Consider the following 20,458-nt stretch of genomic DNA (forward strand, 5'->3'; position numbering starts at 1 on the left):
TTAATATTTATTGGATCACTCAAATTTTCAAATTGTTGTCTGTAATAGATGGGACATCATTTAGACTTCTGATTATTTTAGAAATAAATAATCAATCTTCATTGTCTTGAGGATTTTTTATTTAAATATTGGAAAACATTTTTATGAAAATTCCATGATAATTATACAATTTTCATTCAAGAAGTGTTTTGCTACATGCTGACTTCATCATTTGGACTAGTACATCAAACTATTCTTAGTGTCTTTCATTTAACACTAGGTACAATATTACTTCTAAAAAAACAGGTAATTTATGAATATTTTAATTATGGACATTTTATGAAGACATGTTGGGCGTTTGTTTTTATTGATTTTCAGAGATTCTAACGGGTTTTATTTTTGTCCTTTATTTTTTGTATGTAATAGTTTATGTTGAAATTATAGCAGTTTTCTAACAGATGACTAGCATAAGTGGAATTCGTTTTTCTTCAGTTTGAAATTTCTTGAATCCACATGCTAGTGTGAAGACCATCGATTTATCTTTGACTTGTTATTTATATGCCTAGCTAAAGAGTTACCAGTCTTATATGCTATGTTGATGTCGGTAGTCATTTTTATATAATCTGGTGATTTTCCTGTAGATGTGTGTTTTGTAGGTGTTAGTGATATTTTTAATGTCAAGGTATACTTGGTTATTGGCCTGTTAGCAAAGTTTTTGACAAAAATATGATGAATCTCGTGTTCGTGTTGAAGTTATCATCTCAATTTGTTTCATCAAATTAAATTCCTTATTAAAATTATCGGTGAACATTGAGAAAGTCATGAGTCTGTGGATCAAGCTGATAATTCATGTTGATGAGGTTGATTAGAATGGTTATTGATAGTTGTGTCTGTATGAGTTAGTTCTTGGTAAATTGCGAAATGATGATGATTTTTGCAATTATGAGGTCTAAAAGTGTATCGATTTATTGGTTTCTAGTTCTATTGTGATTTTTTTTTCATGAATAGAGTTGATGTTTCGAAATAATGAGTAATTGTCAATGTGTTCCTACGAAGCAAACTATAACCGTGTTAAAATACCAATACAGATATTTGTGAGAATTCATCTAGTTGAAGTTAGGTCAACTGTTAATAACCATGATACACCATAGGCGCCTCGAAGAATTGTTAACATACCTACCCAGAACAGAAGGCTAAAGACCTTATCATTTGGTGCTAAGATGCACTGAAAAAAAACCTTGAAAATCGCTAGTGCCATAATGTAAATTCAGTATAAACATTATGCTAGCTATACACTAATCATCATTACATAATTATCAAAAACCATATAAACATGGTAAGCAACTAGAACAAAGTTCTGCTATAAAATTGCTAGGTATCCATTTTGATAGCATTTTAAGTTAAAATTCTCAACTCACGAAATTATCTATTCAAAAATTCATGAAATATTTTCGCACATCAACTTTGAAATATTTACTTTGTTAAAGTGGTTGAGAAGGGAGTGTACTTTTAAGGTTGGTTCTTACATGCAAGTAATGTTTTTATCGTTTCAAAATGGTTGACAATGTTGCTTGATGAAAATTCCAACTTCCATTGTCTAAAAGGACGTTAGCAGATTTGAAATCTACGAAAGAACGAATAAATTAAAATTATTGGACCAAAGTATTCAGATGAGTTAGTTGAAACAGAAATAATAGATATAAAATATTTTAACAAAAAAGAATAATCAACGAGTATAAAAATTTTAAAAAAATGAAAACCACTATAATATAATTTTTGAAGTAAACAAATTATTGTGATCAAATATGATATTGAATTATGGCTCAACAATATACAAAATGTCAAATATATGTTCAAAAACCAAAATAAATAACAAAAAAATGCAAAAAAGTTAAATTTAAAATTTCAAACCAAGTTACTTCATGAAATCTCTATTATTAGTATCCACAATGTCAAATATAAACAAACTAAAATGGAATGAAAAATAAAGTAATCAACAAATAATAAAAATGTGGAAACAATGAAAAATTAAAGATTTCAACCAAGTTACCTTACGACATTTCGATTGTTAGTATCCACCATCGAAATGTCCTAAAGCAATTCTGTTTGAAATATTTTATTTTTTTGCAGTTATCCTGATTGTATTATTTGGAAAAAAACAATCAAAACCTCATGATATAGCTCACTTCAAAATCTTAATTCCTTCATTTTTCAATTATTTTGCCCTTTTTATTATTTATCTTGATCATTTCTATCCTCAATACTTGATATACAAATTTAAATAATATTATAATTTAAATATGTTTTGTAATTGTTTTTTGGTATCTGAAGGATCCACAACTTTGTGACCAATCACCCGTTTGTCATTGAATATTTCATAATCGTTTCCTCCTTGATCAGTTTTGTCACCAAAGAAATGTATCTCGTCAAAACCCTCATTTTCCAAATGACGTAAACAGAACGTTTTATCCCACCCGCTTGGAAACACATCAAAACTGATTTGACCACCAATACTATATGTCACACCCATATCAGGAAATTCTTTCTTCAAACTTTCAATCATAGTTTTTCGGATGTTATGTTCGTTATCATATTTCAAAAAAGCCTCCCTCTCTTCTTGAGAGCAGGACCTGCCAACTGGAGAAATATTCAACATTCCACTCCTGAATTCCACAAAATTTCCTCTCTTAACAGGCAACTTTATTGTTGACAAATACTTCAGAACAAAGTTGATGAATGTTTGCAAAGCTTCTTCCCCTAAAAAGTTTTGGATGCTCTGCCTTCCAATTTCTTTTCCTTGCTTGAATTGAACCAACCCATTCTCAGCAAAAACATATTCGAATTTGTTCACCACATCTTCGCCTTTCATCTGTTCAGCGATTTTTTTGAAGTCCGAGCCGCCTACAAGACCAAGTGTACACAAGGGTTTAACTTTGTTCAACAAAAAATTGTAAAAATCATCTTCAATCGCTATCCTTGGTTTGGTTAAAGTGCCATCCACATCGAACAGGCACATAATTTTTTTAGCAGAGGGCATTTTCAACAAACTTTATGGAGATATTGAATGGAAACTTGACACGTAGAGCTTTGCAAATTGATGATTCATGGAACTGATTAGTGAACACGTAAACTAATATATTTTTCCAACAAATTTATTTGTTTACAATCATGGCACAGAATGATACAGATTTTAGCCGCCACTTTAGTAATGACACTGAAGGAAAATAGCGCTAAATTTGAATATATATATATTTATATGATGGGTGCTTTTTCGGGTTTCATTTCGTGTTCTGTGTTTTCAATCCTCACAAGGATCATTTTCACGACGTTTCGGCAAAGTCTCATTTGCCATCTTCTGGTGATGTCTGGCTTTTGGATATAGGAACCCTGCTACAGCCTCACTAAGACCAGTGTCTCTAAGACCATGCTTCCTTCACAATTTGCTGTCAAGTTATTCTGGTCAGAGATGTAGCCACTGAAGTCTGGTTTTTACCAATTTTTATAATACAAATTTTCCATATGGTAAATATTAACATACCTACACTTATTAATTAATATCATTACCATTATATGCAGACGGCATTCTAGAAATTGTTATTATTTGAATTAGGTTTCAAATTTAAGATAGCAAGATTTGCCACTTCTGTCAGTTGATCTGTATATTAATCGAATTTTCAAGCGCATCTGTCAACCGAACTCCTCTATTTTTTTCTCTCTCTTTATGTTAATGGATGTTGCTTCCATTGAGGCGCATATTAATAGTATATTATATACCTAGGGTGAGAAGTGAGCTATCGTTTACCGAGCATTTTTATATCCTGAGGCGCGTAGCGCCGAGGCATATAATGTGCGAGGTAAATAATAGCTTTCTCAGCCGAGGTATATATAGAATTTTTTTCACTACTAACATTGATATATTAACAATTTTAATTTTGGCATTAGTAATTTTCTAACAATTTGATAACTCTAAGATTGTAGATAATTTCGTTGGTCAATTAAAATCCACGATGAAGTGCACACATTTGCGGAGACTCATCTGTAACCTTCGATCCTTTCTGGGATTTGTCACTCCCAATACCACAAAGAACTGACCAATTGAATTTATCACACTGCTTGGATTTTTTCACAAAAGAGGAAACTTTGGATGGACGTGAAAAACCGACGTGTTCAAGTTGCAAGGAAAGGAGAAAATGCACAAAGTCTCTATCGATCCATAAGTTTCCCCGTATTCTAGTCATTCACTTTAAAAGATTTTCTCAAACAGAAAGATTTAGAGGCAAGTTAAATGTTGCTATCGAATTTCCTCTAGATGGATTAGACATGAACAATTATGCAGCAGAAAATGTGACTCCTTGTCGTTATAATCTATATGCACTTTCGAATCACAGTGGATCTACCTACAGCGGACATTATACAGCATTCCGCAGACATCCTTATACTGGCACGTGGCACGAATACAATGATTCACACGTGTCACCATTTTCACCAAAATCGCTTGTGAGTGGAGATGTATACATCCTCTTTTATGAAAACGAGGAAACAAGTTCGTACCTTTGAGCGTTTGGAAATGTTATTTTTGTACTGTTGTTTTTAATGTTATAATGAATTAGTTATGTGAGATTTATGTTATATTATATGAAAATGTGTTGAATATACCGGAATATCAAGTAGAGTGGAGCGTGTTTCTAATCAGATTAGCTTTATTTATGTAAAAATTTGGCATGTGTCAAATTTTGATATGAATCTAGGAAATATCTCATTGCATTTTTGATATATTTCAATGTTCCACTTCTCTCATCGCTTCTGTATGTTCAGAACTTAGAATTTCTCAATTCTGCATTATAGTGAGAGAAAAATTTCCTTGGTTATATGATAACCCAAGGCATCTATGAATTGTTGCATGTCAAATTGAAACGGTACAGTTTCCATGTTGAGTACGCGATGTCGATAATAAGCGCGCAACATCTTCTTAGGCCATGAAAACGTTTGCCGGCGTTTACATGATAACCAAACACTGTACAATGATTATTATTGCTGTCAGTTTGCCAAATGCGGTTTTAATTCAAATTTAGATGTCATTTTGAAGAAATTAAAAGATCTATATAAGTAAAACGTCAATATAATTAATTGAAAAATGGGTGAAAATTCAAGTAACAATGATTTAGAGATGATGTGTACCCCGCCTTAAGTTAAAATTATAGAATTGTTCTCATTATTCACCTAGGTGTTTTTTATTATCATTATTTACCAAGGGTAAGAAATATTAATTCTCGTTATGGGAATGGAGTAAATATTAGCAATTTTTCAGGTTAGTAGTGAAAAAACAATTTTATTTACCTTCCCCTATTTGTTTGGGTCAAATTTAGTAATTGAAGTTAACTCCCTTCCTGTTAACAGATTGATCTGATATTTGGTATACGAATTTAGTTTTGATGACAATACAATTTAATAAATTTTGTATAATTGTAAATACAAGATGACCGCAGCTACAAAATGGTGGATTAGATATTTTTTCACAACTACACCAATATGGGTATCAAATAAAAGGGCTCGCCTAGTTAGTACACTATGAAAAAGATGCAAATTCAAGATGACCACAGCTACAAAATGTATTGAGGGGTTAGATTGCAACAAATTGTTAGGTACTACACCTTATAATACTGAGGCACTAAATGAACCAAACAGAATGAGAAGATTGAGTAACAAAATTAAAAATTCAATAAGTAAAAAAAATAAATTGAACGGTTTTATTGAAAAAAAATTGTAATGATATAGATAATGTACTAAAAAAGGATTCGGAAGGTCCTAGGTGTAGCAGTAATCACACCACTCTTCTCAGCAATCTACGGTATTGATACAAAAAATCGTTGGGCGTAGCGTAACCTGAATAAATATGTAGGTAAATACTACTCCCAACGATTTTATTATTTTTTTATCTGATCAATACCGTAGATTGCTCAGCAAAGTGGTATGATGACTAATATCTAGGACCTTCCGAATTCTTTTTTATCTTTCAGTACATTATCTACATTATTATCTTTTTTTTTTAATGAAACCGTTTAACATATTTTTTTTTACTCATTTTAATAATGAACTGCTCGGTTAACCAAATTGGAAAACGGAACATAGCCTAACACCAATACATCTGTATACATCCTTCGGACACAGGCTTGCAAGCTGCAAGTGTCCCCTGACGAAGCTTTCGTGATAGTCAGCTACGTAACAGGAGGAGCATATTGGTCATATGCGCCCACCGACACCGATGTATGCGCCTGAAGATAGGAAGCAACGACCATCCAAAATAGACAGAAACAACACTTAACCACAGAATAATTTCTGTGAACTAACCTCTTCTCATAAAGTAAACAAATATGTATTCCTGTAGTTTGAAACGATTCCCTTCTTTTTTTAACTCCTCTCGAAAACGAAATTATTGTCGAGAAGTTCCAGAAAGTATTTTAAATGTCTTGAAAAATTCAGCCGTTGGTGATGAAGTTAATATAAAGGTTCCAAAGTATTTCTATTGTATTCTTTATATTTCTTAAAACTGAACTTTTTTATCGTCTAGGGATGGGTTAAATCGTTGAGGAAACAAAAGGAAAATGTCTTCATAGACCTCAACGATGGGTCAACTGGACAAAAGTTACAAGTTATTATACCTCAAAATTTATTTCCCAAAAATGTAAGTCCAGGTGCTTCTATAAGTGCTAGTGGCTTATTGAAATCATCACCGAAGGGACAAATTGAATTAAATGCCAATGAAATCAAAATATATGGAGAATGTGTAATTGCGGATGGTTATCCGTTTTCTCCGAAGAAGTGGTATGCACCAGAATATATAAGACAGTATCTCCATTTGAGACCAAGGATCAACAGATTTGCATCCTTGATGAGAACAAGGAGCACCGCAACTTTTGTTATACATGAGTATTTACAATCTGAAGGATACATAAATGTCCACACTCCTATTTTAACCTCTAATGACTGTGAAGGTGCAGGAGAAATTTTCAGAGTAATTCCAGAAAGTAAAGATCTACTTAAATCAATGGTCAAGGAAGGAGAATCAATTGATGAAGCCTTTTTCAATACAAAGACATTTTTGACTGTGTCAGGACAATTACATCTTGAAGCAGCTGCTCATGGTTTAAACAAAGTGTACAGTTTTGGCCCCACCTTCAGAGCAGAAAACTCTAGGAGTAGACTTCACCTAGCAGAGTTTTATATGCTTGAAGCCGAAGTTGCTTTTCTAGAAGATATGCAAAAATTATTATCTGTCATCGAAAATTTGTTGAAAAATGTGACTAAATTAATGTTGGATAGATGTGAAAATGATATAAATTCTTGTCAAGAAGAAAAGCCTGACTTCAATTGGCTGAACAAAAATTTTCCTATATTGACTTATGACGAGTCTGTCAATATTTTGAAGGATAACCAACCAGTATTTTCAGAGGGATATAAGCCAGAAGAAGGTATTTCAAAAGAGCATGAATTATTTTTAGTGAAACATTGTGGAAATGTTCCAGTATTCATTATAAATTGGCCTAAAAACATCAAACCCTTTTACATGAGAGAATGCCAGGATGATAGAACCAAGGTAACAGAACATTTTGCTTTGGACTCTGAAGTAAAGATGGTGTTGCCATCAAACATGTTTGATGTAAAATATTCTAGTCTTTTGTAGAAACAAGCATGATCAATTACTCTATTTTGCTAACATTTTGTAGTCAAAGATAGTGACCTTTAGCACCTGGAGATTACTGTATTGAAGCTATTTTCTGGGTTTTTATATCTGATGTTTTGTCTACTACTGTGGTAGACATTGTCATAGGCGATGTGGTAACAGTTGAAGTGCTTGAGTTTTTCTTAAAGCAGAAACTAAAAGGCCTCTGGTTTTATATCATCATTGCTGGGTGTGGCTTTATTTCTCTTAATTGGATTACATGACCTTGTTTGTGTACAATTAAGGATTGTTTGTAATCCACATATTTCCAGTGGGAAGGTTTTTTACAAATATACAGATGGTAACACAATGGGCAGACCAGTAAGTCCGGTGGTGGCAAACTTTTACATGGAAAACTTGGAACAAATGGCATATTGTTGGCTGTGTTATGTTGATGATACTTTCGTGGTATGGCAAGATGTGAAGAGGCAATGAATGATTTTCCAAACTCTCCCAACCCAAAAATCTAATTCACAATGTAACGAAAAACACAAGAGAATAGTTCTTGGTTTTTCTTTTGAACAGACGTGAAAATGGGACATTGGGCCATAGAGTGTACAGGAAACCAATACACACCAACAGGTACCTGAATAAAAACTCTAACCAACAGCCATGACAAAAGAGAGAGGTAATTATTACGTTGGTTGTGAGGGCCCAACACATCTGTGAACCTGAGAATCTCCCTGAGGAATTCAATCACCTGAAAAATATGTTCAAATAGAATGGGTACATCGAAATAGAATTCGAGAGGGCTATATGACTCAAGAAGGAGAATGCCAGGTAACCCCAGCTAGGCCCGTTAGGGGAAAAGTTTTCTTCTTCTATGTTAAAAAGATTACAGACCGGATTGGGACAATTTTAGAGAAAGACAACATGAACTAATATTCAGGCCTACAAAAAATATCAGCTTTTAGCAATACCCGGGGTATACTGGATCCCTTGTAGCTGCGGATCTATCTACATTGGAACCACGAAAATAAATATAGGTGCCCGTTTCTCTGAACACAAGAGAAATTTTCGCCTCGGACAAACCGACAAATCAGCTGTATTCGTACATACTCTTAAATAAGGAAATCACATTATCTCATTCGAAGTCACACAAATACTCGAATAACCTCGATTACTAACCAAGAATATATAGAGAGGCAATAGAAATTCAGAAACAGGGATAATTTCAATAGAAAGGAAGAGGCAATGAACATTAGTAAAATCTGATTAACTGTCCTTAATTGTACACAAATAAGGTCATTCAATCCAATAAAGACAAACAAAACCACACCTACTAATGATGATATAAAACCGGAGACAAATTCCAACATTCTGCTTTGAGAACAACTCGAGAACTATGACTGTTTGATACAATCTACCGCACTAGTAGACGAAATGCCAGGCATAAAAACCTACAGACCACTGCCCAAAATCCCCGAAAATAGTTTTGACATATTTTCGTAATGTAGGTACAGTGAAAACCCAGTTAACCGATCTTGGGTCAAACAAAATCACCATGTGTTTTGTGACTAATTAATCTTAGTGATTATAAGTATCCAGGGTCTTGACATTGGTGTTTATGGGAAGAGTACCAGTACTTTTAAATATATTCCTGATAGCTCAGACCAGTGTCCACAACCCGAAATGGCAGATTTGAACATTCTTGTTCATAGGCCGTTAGATTACCCTTGAGTAAAAAAATATACGTTATTGAGAAAAATGGTATCAGGGACATATCTGAAAGCAATAGCAATTCTTTGAATATAGCAGATAAGTTACTAAAGAAAGGTAAATTCCGAGATGATATTTGAAATTATTCGACTTTTCAAAAAGACATGTATATGTATAATTAAAGATATACTAACAGGTTAGATCGAAGTTTTAAACAGGTGAACATAAATGTAGCCTACAAAACTTCCTGCGCACTTCAACATATGTTGGGTAACCCTGAAGACAAGATGTTAGAAACTGAAAAGTTGGGGATATACGAAATGAACTGTGGAGACTGTGACAAAAAATATATCGGTCAGACAAAGTGAGCCTTTATAACTCATCTCAAAAAACACGCACTATATTTAAGATACCAGAGAAATCTATTGTAGCATAACAAGCCTTGATGAACGGCCTAGAATGAATCAAAACTGTTTGAAATTATTGAAATCGGTAAATGACACTAGATTTTTTGTATACTTTCGAAATCATCGATGGAAAGTGAAAGTGTAGCCTGTTAGATATAGATACCAATTTTAAAGCCGTTAAGGGTAAAGAAAGGTTAAAAATGATATGCCTGAATGACAATTAAAATATAAAAATCTACCTTTCCAAGAATTTATTGCTTTTTGGTTTGAGATACAAAACCAAGAAACAGTTATTTGGCCCTTTCACCCTTATGGCACGTTTAATGACTATATGCACCAGTTACTCAAACAATTTCTTGACCATGATTCTTTCAGGTACAAGCAGTAGACCTATTGGTTCCAGGAATTGGTGAAATAGTTGGTGGAAGTTTGCGTGAAACTGACTGTGAAAAAATCAGAGATTCTTTAACCCACAACAATTCTCAATTGGATTGGTATTTTGATTTAAGAAAATATGGAGGAGTTCCTACAGGTGGCTACGGTCTAGGATTTGAAAGATATTTGTTATTTATTACTGGACTGAAAAATATAAAAGATGTAATCCCATTTCCTAGGTGGCCTCACAATTGTAATATGTAAATAAAAATATTATTTAGTGTCAATGAGTATATCAATCAATACAAAGTGCTGAAAGAAAATCGTTTTGCAAAAATCTAATCAAAATTGCGTCAAAGCTATTTTCCGGGTTTGTTCAAATCAGTCTGCAGGTTTTTAAAATTACTAAAGCAACGAACTTGAATGAAGCAACGAACAAAGTGTTCTGGTTGTCCTCAAGGCAGATTCTATAGAAATGTTTCAAGTCTTGCGATTGACTCGATGAGAAGTGGGCGAGATTTCGTTAATATTGGTTCTGATAGCAGAGCTCAACTAGCCAAATTTCATGTTATTTTCCATCTTCTTTCCTGTGGAAATTGTGTTTATAAATTTCTAACGCCCCTATATATAGGCTTGAATAGTGATTCTCAGGTGCCTCCAAACACAATAAAGTGGATACCTTCTTCTGGTGCATGTTCCGCTACTTCTGATTTGTCGATATGCCCTAGGCGACAATTTCTATTGTGTTCAGAGAGCCGGATACGTACACTTCCTTTCGTGGAATGGCACTCTATCTTCTGGATCGCATTGCCGCCTGAAATTGACTTTGCGATACCCGTTTCCTTTGAAAGCATTTTTCAAATGAAGTTCCTTCTCTCAAATTCATAGATGCCTCGGATCCTGCCAACTAAAGTTTTAATTGCCTTCCTTCTTTGCCATGGTTCGCTCGTGTTTGGAGTTCTTGTTTAATATGTGTGCGTTGGTTTTCTGTACGCGTTATGACTCAAATGTCCCTGTTCACTAGTATATCCAAGAATGGATGATACCTTGAGTTTCCCGTTTCATTGTGAATAGAATTTTTGGGTTGAGGAAGTTCAGATGCAAAAGAAATTCGTTTGGTTGCTCTTCACAGGTCGCCATACCATGAACGTATCTTCAACGTAAAGCAGCCAACAATATGGTTCCACCTCCCAATAAAGCTTCAAAGAGCTTTCGCTCTGAAGCATATTGTTCGTATTTTTTCTAGTGTCTCCGGAACCTAACCTCATATCTCTCATCTTTTCGTATTACCGTCAAGACCTCATAAACGTGAATGTCTACCACGTAGTAATGACTACATTCATCAATTTACTTCTTGAACGATTGGTTCTACTCAAAATACCGGTAGTCGGAATCTCAATTCAGTTTTTTCTATACGTCCCTGGATCAAGTAAGGTTCAGATTTTCTCTTTGTATTCCCTGGTGTTCATCAGTGACGTTTCCTTTATCAGCAGGCAAGATTAGTGTACAGCTGCCGCACTGAGTCATGGCCGGTAAGAAACCCCTCCCTCAATATAATAAGTATAGATTTATGTACGATTTCTCCCACCGGTCATGACTCAGTCCGGTAGCTCTATGTTTGTCGTCATTTAGATTCTTCAGCGCCTTTCTTTCCGTATTCTATTGGCTTTGCGCGCATCAACAATACAATAAGCTATAGAAGTAGCAGTATTGAGGTAAATTGCAATGGATACTTCGATTACCAAAAAAATTGGTCATAGTGACGGGCGAAAGTCGTATAAGTGCTGGAAGGATATTTAAAAAAGTTCCATCCGTATAAGATTTGGATAGTGAAAGAAATAAATTAAAACGATTTTGATCCTTGCAGGAAATTTTTGCTAATTCATGAATAAACAAACTATGCAAATCAGCAATTTTCTATGTATGGTGTATTTTACAGATCAGATACAGAATTGGTTCAAGAACTTAATATTCAATAATATCAAAACATCAAAATAAAATAGGTATTTTAGAATAAACTCATTGATTTTCTGGAGAGAAGTTTGTTCCAAAATACCTATTTTATTTTGATGTTTTGTGATTTGATATTATTGAATATTAAGTTCTTGTTACAGTACTGTATAATTTTGAGTAATTTTTGGTGTTAACAAAAAATAAAAATAACTTTGCACCAAAAACTTTGAAAATTATTATATAGGTATACTCTTCAAAAAAATTGACCGTGGTTAACACCATAGTTGTGTAATTCGTAATATTACAGGCTTTTAAAATGAAACGTCGTATACAGGATGCTGTCTATTTATCGTTTTAGCAAATTTTTCTTTTCGTAGTCCCCATTTAAAAAAAATTGGTAAAAAAAATTAAACTTCACTTCACTTAGGTGGCCATGACTTTAAATCTAGATGTATTTTTTAATACTGAACAACTTTTCTAAATAACATTTCCCGAGATTTTTCAAAATAAGAGTACATTACTATTGTCTCAAAATCAAATATTTGAAGGCTCCTCGTATATTACGTGTGTTTTACTGTATTTGGTTGGTGCATGTTTAGTTTTGGGGATGCACAAACTTTTATCAGGAATAACTTTTTGTCGAAAAACCCTTAATAAATAAGTTTCTCATATGGTGCATACTTTGGGGATGACACTGTATAACAGATCAAAAAATATTTCTAGAAAATATGTCTAGTGCGGCACTGTTTTACTATTGGGCTTTAAACATACAGTTCACATATCAAAAATAGTTCCTTGTTTCTGCTTGTTTTTGAAAGTTCCTTAAGTTAGGAAAAACCAAATTTCTGTGCACCCCCTACACTGAACCAAATACTAAAACCGTCATTATACACTATTGGAAACAAAAATACAAATATTAGCTATGATCCCTAAGAATAGTCCGCTAAATTACCTGATTACGCGCCCTTAGATTTTTGTGGGCATTCGTGAAATCTTAAGTATACATTGAATAACTAGTCTAGTCCGGAGATCATGGATAGAATAAGAGGTGCTGCTCGTAACCTCAGAAACATTCAATGTAAAAAAATACTTCTTTAAACTTTCTAAATGAAGAACATTTTGAATATTTATCGGGATGACGTGAATAGTTTTCATTACTTTTTTCTGAAGTTATGGCTAACCCGATTTCCAACGAGAAAATATCAATTGGATAATGAATTGAAATACCTATTAAATGAGATATTGAACATTTTTCAATTTATTTGAGAAAAAAGACTGATAGCGCCCTTTTAGTGTCAAATGATGCAGAACTTTCTTACAAAAGAGTACTATAAACGATACCAAATAAGAACATAAGCTTTTGCGACCGGAGTCATGGTTAGATGTAACAGAATCCGGACTGGTAAGCCAGTCAAATTAAACTTGTAGTACCAAATTTTTAGTCTGCTATTGCGGCAAACATCATCGGTGACTCTTTTCAGCTTATTACTATATGATGTCATCAAGTGATTAAAGGCCAAGTTTTTCTCTACAAATTCAAACTGAACCAAAGCGCTGCAATAAGACCGAAAAATCAACCAGGCATTTGGCAATGATAGTGTTAATGAACGCTCTGTTCTACGCTGATTTTCGAAATTACGTCCAGATTTTAGGCTCGAAGGTGAGCCTCGACTCACATCCAGGACAAGGATTTGGGGATCATGGTGGAAACTAACCCATCACAAACGAATTGAGCGTCGACTTTCTGCATCACCCACCATACACCCCTGACCTCTCGCCAACAGAGTATAATTTTTTCAATCACTTCGATAAATTTCTCACCGGTAGAACCTTCACCAATCATGATCCGGCAAAAACGCCCTTCATCGAATCTCGATGAAATTATAGCTTATAGAAATCATATAAATATTAGCTCTTTTTGAAAGCATATTATCAAAAATAATACTATGGGTAAAACACACAAACCAAATTGAAATTTATGATTGGAAACTTGGCAAGGTACCAACTGTGTTATGATGGGCGCAAAAAGTTTTGTTTTGCCAATAGGATGTCGTTGGAAAAAAAACAGATATTGTTTCTATTCAATTCCTCAAATATTATTATTCCTAATGTATATGACGCCCTCATACACCAAAATCCTTTCTTTACCGTTGAACTCTGGTGGAAATGTGTCGCGAATGACAGGAGTTTCAAAATCATCGATATATAAATTCAAGAATGAGATAAAAAATGAAACTGTGGAATCAACAAAAACCATCTTTATGTATAAAAACTGTGCCTACAATCTACCAGATTAAAGTCACTTTCTGGAAACGGAAAGTGACTGATTATAACCCAAATCGTAAGTGTTGAATGTTTTGTCGAGGGTGGTTTATTGATGTTTGAGTCAAAGCATTCTGGCGATTCCATGAAAACATGAATGGCCATGTGTTTGAAGCTAATCTAACTCTGTGATTGTGATGGATAATGCAAGTTATCATTCCAAAAAAGTTTCAAGAATACAAACTATTGCATAGTGAAAAGCAGGATATCAATGAGTGGCTTCGACAAAAAAAAAAAATACCATTCAATGGAAGTATGGTTAAAAAAGTACTATTGTTCCAATATGGCACAGAAATGAAATAATATTGTTCTGCATCTGCCCTCTTATTATTGCAAGCTTAATCCCATTGGGCTCAAGTAAAGGGTTTCAATACAAGAAGAAACACGACATTCAAAATAAAAAATGTCAAAATACTCCTCAAGGAGTCCTTAAAAAAATGTTGATTCCAAAAAACGCAAAAATATTTCAAACATGTTATAAAAGAAGAAAACAACCTGTAATAATAAAACCATTTAGTTGAGGAAATTTTAGAACCTTCAATCATAACATTCAACGAAGATTCATTGGATTTATCTGATGATAACGCACCGTAATTTTTTCTTATAACTATTTATTATGTAAATATTTCAAATTCAAGTGCTATAACAATATAAATCATACATAAATAAAAAACATAGTTTCAACAAGTATTTTTGATTAAATACCCAAATGCACGCCACTGCAGGTATAAAACGACTTGAAGGTTCATAAAATCTTTTGTTTGTGACCTATTTGGGATACAAAGATAGAGTGGATCTTGTTTAGGTATAAAAGAGCCGTCTGTATCAGCTGTGACATATCATAAACGAAATCACAAAATTTTGTTTGTTCACTCTGTTAGCATTTTGCATTTATAATGATCATTTTTCACTCTCTACTATTAGAAAACAGTATAATATGTAATATTTGGAAAAGAACACATTTCTCTAGAAGTACCTAATATTTGGGATAGAACCAACATATTTCTCTAGAAATGGCATTCAAAACAATTTCAAAACATTGATCTGGATATACCTTAAACCACTTGACCTTGGAGAATAAGTTAACATTACAATATTATGGGAACAGCATCTTTGAGAAACCCATAATAAATTAACTGAAGAACAATCTTTCGGATTTTATTTCATATAGCAAGTGAACATAAGAATGATGATAGATTTGTTATTCAACGTTCAGTTTATGAAAAAAGTGGTCAATAAATTTAATTTGTCACAGTTATACACGTCATAAAAAACTTTTATTACTACCCCAAAAAGTATTAAAATTGAAATAAATAATAAGTAACACTCAATTTTACTGTCGCATCTTAAAATCAATCGAATAATTTTACAAAATTGTTTTTATTTCGAGTTCCATATTTCCTCCACTGGCATTGTCTATTCACCAGCGTCTAAAACATCCTCACTAAAAGTGACTTTTTTTTTCTTTTTTTCAGGGCAGTTACTCAAATCGGGGCTGTCAGCACGTTTGCGTTTGCAACCTGCTGATTTTTCACTTTCTTCATCAGTATCTTTTATATTATTTTCTGATAATTCTTTTTCCTCAGAATCTTCCTGACTCGACTTGGAAGGATCAGTTTCTAACCCAGTTAGAATTAAATCAATGTTTTTTCTGTCCTCATCATTGATTTCAATTTCTTTATCACTGTTTTCATTTTTGTCATCATTATCTTTTTCATCATCATTTTTAATGACATCACTTCTATCTTTGTTTGTTGTTTCTTCTTCTCCAGCTTCTTCATTTCCAGATTTTTCCCCTGTTTCTATTTCTTTTTCATCTCTTCCTTCTTTCTTACTGGACAATTCTTCATCACCCATTATTTTTTCTGGGACACTGTCTGCCTTTGGCTTATGATCGGTGTCTTCCTGGTCTTGGTCAGATTTTCTATTGCAACTTTCCTCTTCATTTTCTGGTGCTCCAGATGTTGGCGATTCATCATCAGAAGCTTGGTACCTTTTCTCTTCGTTATTATGGCATGTTGATTTCATTTTGGTTGTTATATTTTCCACTGACGGTTCTTCTCTGACTTCAGGATCTTCACTTGACTCTTCTCCATCCAAATTCACTTTTTCAACATTATGGTTGGCAGGTTCATGGCTTTCTTGTTCACTTATATTTGAAGGACTGTTTGGTACTGTGTTTTTGCTATTTTCATTCTCTTCAGTACTCTCACGATCCCCCTCTTCACTATCAGAAATGGAGGATTTTTCTTTACTTTCCAATACTTTTTCCCTATTCTCCTGATCTTCTGTTATCATGGGTGAAATTTGTTCTTCAGTCGGATTACCAATTTTTGATTCATCTGGAGTATCGACTTCCATTCTCAAACTGTCTGTAATTGTTTGGCTTCGCTCTTCAGACTCGATAACTTCTATGCTAACATCTTTACCGTTTTCTATATGTTTTTCACTTTTTGGATCGATAGTTCCAAGTGGTATGGCCCCTCTTTCCAAGTTAATCACTAAACTTTTCCTGAAGTCAGTTGCCATTGCAATATGTTTTTTGTCATCATGATGTTCCGTAACTATTTTCTTTGATTTTGAAGTTGGTTTTTTCAATTTAATTTTGAAATATGCTGACTTTTTCACATGTGACCTATCAGTATCATTTTTAGAATAAGTTAAACCTTCAAGTGCTTCCTTATTTTCATTTGAATCAGATACCTCAACCTTTTCACAAGAACTTCTATCTGATAGATCATCAGAATTTTTCCTTTTCAACGAAGATTTTTTAGAAACAATTTGTGCCAACCTTTCCAGGTCCTTTTCTACTTGATCATCCGTACTTGGCAGAATTTGTTTATCAAATGATAAGTTATTTTTGGTCACTTTGACGTAAAGAATTTGGTTCAATAGTTTTGGGTCTTCACTAACCATTTTTGATCTTCTTAGTGATTTGTTATGCCTCAGTGCTTTGAATGACTTGATTGATGATAAATCCAAACTTTTTACATCTTTTGGGGACTCTTCAGTGTCTGAAATATATACGACTTCAGTGGAACATATCCTATGCCTTAGTGAACGATCTTTTTGGGTTTTGAAAGGTGTTGAATGCGAGATGATTTCTGATCCAAACTTCAGTTTCAATTTTGGTACAATTCTGAGTTGAGGCTGAAAATAATGAAGTAATAAGTAATAATACAAACACTACTTGCACATATTACTGCAATGTAAATGCCATAAAAAGGTAAACAATGGGCTGTTTGGAATGGGACCTTTTGTCACTGTTCATAGTTCTCATGCTTAATTTTGCTATTTCCAGACTTTTGAAAGCAGCCAAAAGTCAAGTGTCATGTACCGATCTCAACAATTTCAGACAGTTTTCATTCACTCTATGGTCGTTCATTTCTGGTCTCTAAAATAATATGTGCTGCCTTTTGTTCTTTGAACAAAAGGCAGCTTATTTCATATATTTTTCATTTTCTAACATCTTTTCTTTAGAGTTACCTAACATTTGTTGAAGTGTGCAAGAAGTTTCACTACTTTTAAACTAAACTTTTCAAAAATATGATCTAATCCGTCAGCGTATCTTGGTTCATATGGAAGGCCATTAAAATTCTAATCCATGTCTTTTTGAAAAATCAATTTACAAAGATTCTACCTGAATTTACATTTCCTAATTAACTTATCTTCCATATCTAAAGAATACCCATTGCTTTTAGCTATTTCCCTAATAACATTTTACTCAATATCGATAAAAAGTATGTTGGTCAAACTATGCTACAAGAAATATGTTTCACATATTCGGTTTCATAGACATGAAGTCCAGTGTAGCCCAACGTGCCACAGAGAACGGCCAAAGAAGTTTATAAATCGTAAAATGGGAATGAATTCTATGAACTATGACAAATACTCTATTCCTAACAGACCTCTGTTAATTTGATGACCCCCTCTTTATATAAAATGATGATTAGTATAGTCATAAGAAGTAGTATCCTCAATCATCTCCTGACAATGTTAATTTGGTTAGCGAAACGCATGTTGAGAGACAGTATTTTTGTTCTAGTGAGGGAAAAGTTTTTTCAATACAGACTTATTTTGATTAAAAATAATTAACAAATATGTATGTGAACATTATTAATGTACCTACACATAAAAAACACATCATGAAGTACATCTTAACAACTTATGTTGACACCTCATAACTTCAATCTACTACTGCAAACTCAAAATATATCATGGAGACTATTATTCGAAAATTATTATAATTGTCAACCACATCAATTTCAATATAATTTCATTTTAGTATCATTTGCAAACCCTGATTGAAAATATATGTCTTGCTTCAATGTTTCAATTGAAAGATGCCAGAAATGGTTTCACCTACTTTTCAAAGAGATCGGAGTTTTACAAGACATGAAAATTCAAGAACTATTGTTTTGTAAATTAATATTCATTGCAATCCCAGAGCTTTGAATAATGTTTTAATTTCGAGTAGCATTATCTGTAAAAAAGTAAAAATATATTACTGATGCTAACAATAAGTCATAACTCCACAAAGTTGGGGTTGGTCAAATTCTATTATTGTCCTGAAACAACAAAATAAAATGTTGATTCTTTCATTACTTTCCTTTGTATTCCTTATTTACCTTCAATCAAAAACTAATTAGTCTAATAAAAATATTTTGATGGGTGAATTTGTAAACAGGCTTCATTATTGTCAGGAAGCAAATGGTGAACATTTATTAGGATAAAGAAGTGAGTATTCAATAATTTTGTTTATTGAAATTCATTTGCAGATTTTCAAAAAGAATATAAAACTGTTTTGTACTATTATTTTTCTTATTGAAAAGTACTAAAATTAATGTATTTTTATGTAGTTTTGTTTGACGTTTATATCTTGTTCCATTCAAAAGATTGGAGGGATGAGACTTTTTGCCTACCCATAATCCAATATGTTACATGTGAAACATTGTAACTGCCAATAGTTAGAACTTTTCTTTACGTTATAGACCTGTGTAATTACAGGTTTTATGAAATTTGTAAGGACTACTTGGATTTTTTTTCAGTCAATACCTATCCACATTCTGATTGCCATTACTTTCCATATTCAAATTTTTACACTATATTATTAATGGACATCAACAAAATATTGTAGAATACTTACATATTTTAAAAATAATCTTTTTTTTAGATTGTATCGACTATCCAAATAGAAGCAACACTGTGAGCATACATTATATTTATTTTTGTCAGATAGGACAGGAAAATCATCAGATATAACTTTGAAATAACTCCATTTTGTAATTTTGAATATAAATTCGCCTTTTTTACACAAGGTGCAATTCTCATCATTCTCATTTTGATTTGATTGTATATGTTTGAGAATTTCTTCCAATAAAATCAGTTTATGGTGACAGACCGGGCAAAATTTCAGTGAAGGAGTGATACTCTGGAGCTGAAATACAAAATGTTGGTATAATTTTAGAGGAATAAATTAAAAGTGTAATGATAGACTTACTTCCTGAATATTTAATACTGTTTCTGTGTAGAGATTCTGGAATATTTTCTGAATTCTTTCAGAAGAACGATTCAAAATCAGTTTTTTATCATTACACAAAAAACACAATCCTTTCACCAATTCCATTTTACCATTTGTATTCCTATTTTGGAAGTAACAATTGAGATATTCAATAAATCTATACAGAACGCGGGAGTTTTAGCTTTCTAACTACACCACCATTTTGTTTTGAGAATGAAAATAAAACCCGAGAATACCTACCACAGAGAAGCGACATTAACGTCGGATCCTTTGATGTTTGGTGTCCCAACTCCGAACCGAAGATTTTGAGTGATAGACAACCTGGTTCACCGAGAAAAATGACCTCTCAGCGATATACACTAATAAAAATACATACTCTTAAGTTCTAGTATAGTACGTGGGCTCACTGTGAAATATAAAATTTTAGTGTGAAGGGCATCTTACTCCATTCAATTTATTGCCAATTGAACAACTTTCGCAGTAATAATAGAGAATATTCAACTATGTGACCAATTTATTATT

At 33.1% G+C, this 20,458-nt stretch overlaps 3 protein-coding genes across 4 annotated transcripts; 1 reads left to right on the forward strand and 2 right to left on the reverse strand.

Annotated features, from left to right (window-relative positions):
* Positions 1-97: 97 nt before the first annotated feature.
* Pmm2 (phosphomannomutase) lies at positions 98-3,199 on the reverse strand. Its single transcript, XM_023158197.2, has one exon. It carries the CDS (start codon positions 3,014-3,016, stop codon positions 2,267-2,269), a length of 750 nt encoding a protein of 249 aa, XP_023013965.2. The 5' UTR covers positions 3,017-3,199; the 3' UTR covers positions 98-2,266.
* A 2,911-nt stretch (positions 3,200-6,110) lies between these two features.
* AsnRS-m (asparagine--tRNA ligase, mitochondrial) lies at positions 6,111-10,427 on the forward strand. The gene is made up of 3 exons (XM_023158198.2): positions 6,111-6,485; positions 6,548-7,573; positions 10,141-10,427. The coding sequence occupies exons 1-3, from the start codon at positions 6,351-6,353 to the stop codon at positions 10,402-10,404; spliced, it is 1,425 nt and encodes a 474-aa protein (XP_023013966.2). The 5' UTR covers positions 6,111-6,350; the 3' UTR covers positions 10,405-10,427.
* A 5,243-nt stretch (positions 10,428-15,670) lies between these two features.
* LOC111503793 (uncharacterized) lies at positions 15,671-20,163 on the reverse strand. 2 transcript variants are annotated; one of them, XM_023158199.2, is made up of 3 exons: positions 19,916-20,163; positions 19,562-19,852; positions 15,671-17,565 (listed from the first exon to the last, which is right to left on the reverse strand). In XM_023158199.2, the coding sequence occupies exons 1-3, from the start codon at positions 20,039-20,041 to the stop codon at positions 15,832-15,834; spliced, it is 2,151 nt and encodes a 716-aa protein (XP_023013967.1). In that variant the 5' UTR covers positions 20,042-20,163; the 3' UTR covers positions 15,671-15,831. The 2 variants fall into 2 exon arrangements, with proteins under 2 accessions (XP_023013967.1, XP_023013969.1); XM_023158201.2 differs by lacking the exons at positions 19,562-19,852; positions 19,916-20,163 and adding an exon at positions 17,619-17,725.
* Positions 20,164-20,458: the final 295 nt, after the last annotated feature.

Source organism: Leptinotarsa decemlineata, unplaced genomic scaffold (assembly GCF_025532065.1).
Source record: "Leptinotarsa decemlineata unplaced genomic scaffold, Ldec_3_MD MMD2_tig00026314_RagTag_RagTag, whole genome shotgun sequence".
In the NCBI taxonomy this organism is placed as follows: Eukaryota; Metazoa; Arthropoda; class Insecta; order Coleoptera; family Chrysomelidae; genus Leptinotarsa; species Leptinotarsa decemlineata.

Bases quoted from the DNA above. Each gene is read 5' to 3' on its own strand.
- Pmm2 (XM_023158197.2), bottom strand. From the start codon at position 3,016: ATGCCCTCTGCTAAAAAAATTATGTGCCTGTTCGATGTGGATGGCACT.
- AsnRS-m (XM_023158198.2), top strand. From the start codon at position 6,351: ATGTATTCCTGTAGTTTGAAACGATTCCCTTCTTTTTTTAACTCCTCT. The intron at 6,486-6,547 runs GTTCCAAAGTAT...TTTATCGTCTAG, and splicing joins GTGATGAAGTTAATATAAAG to GGATGGGTTAAATCGTTGAG. The intron at 7,574-10,140 runs GTAACAGAACAT...TGATTCTTTCAG, and splicing joins GCCAGGATGATAGAACCAAG to GTACAAGCAGTAGACCTATT.
- LOC111503793 (XM_023158199.2), bottom strand. From the start codon at position 20,041: ATGGAATTGGTGAAAGGATTGTGTTTTTTGTGTAATGATAAAAAACTG. The intron at 19,853-19,915 runs GTAAGTCTATCA...TTTGTATTTCAG, and splicing joins CAGTATTAAATATTCAGGAA to CTCCAGAGTATCACTCCTTC. The intron at 17,566-19,561 runs GTAAGTATTCTA...CATTATTTTCAG, and splicing joins AAAGATTATTTTTAAAATAT to CCTCAACTCAGAATTGTACC.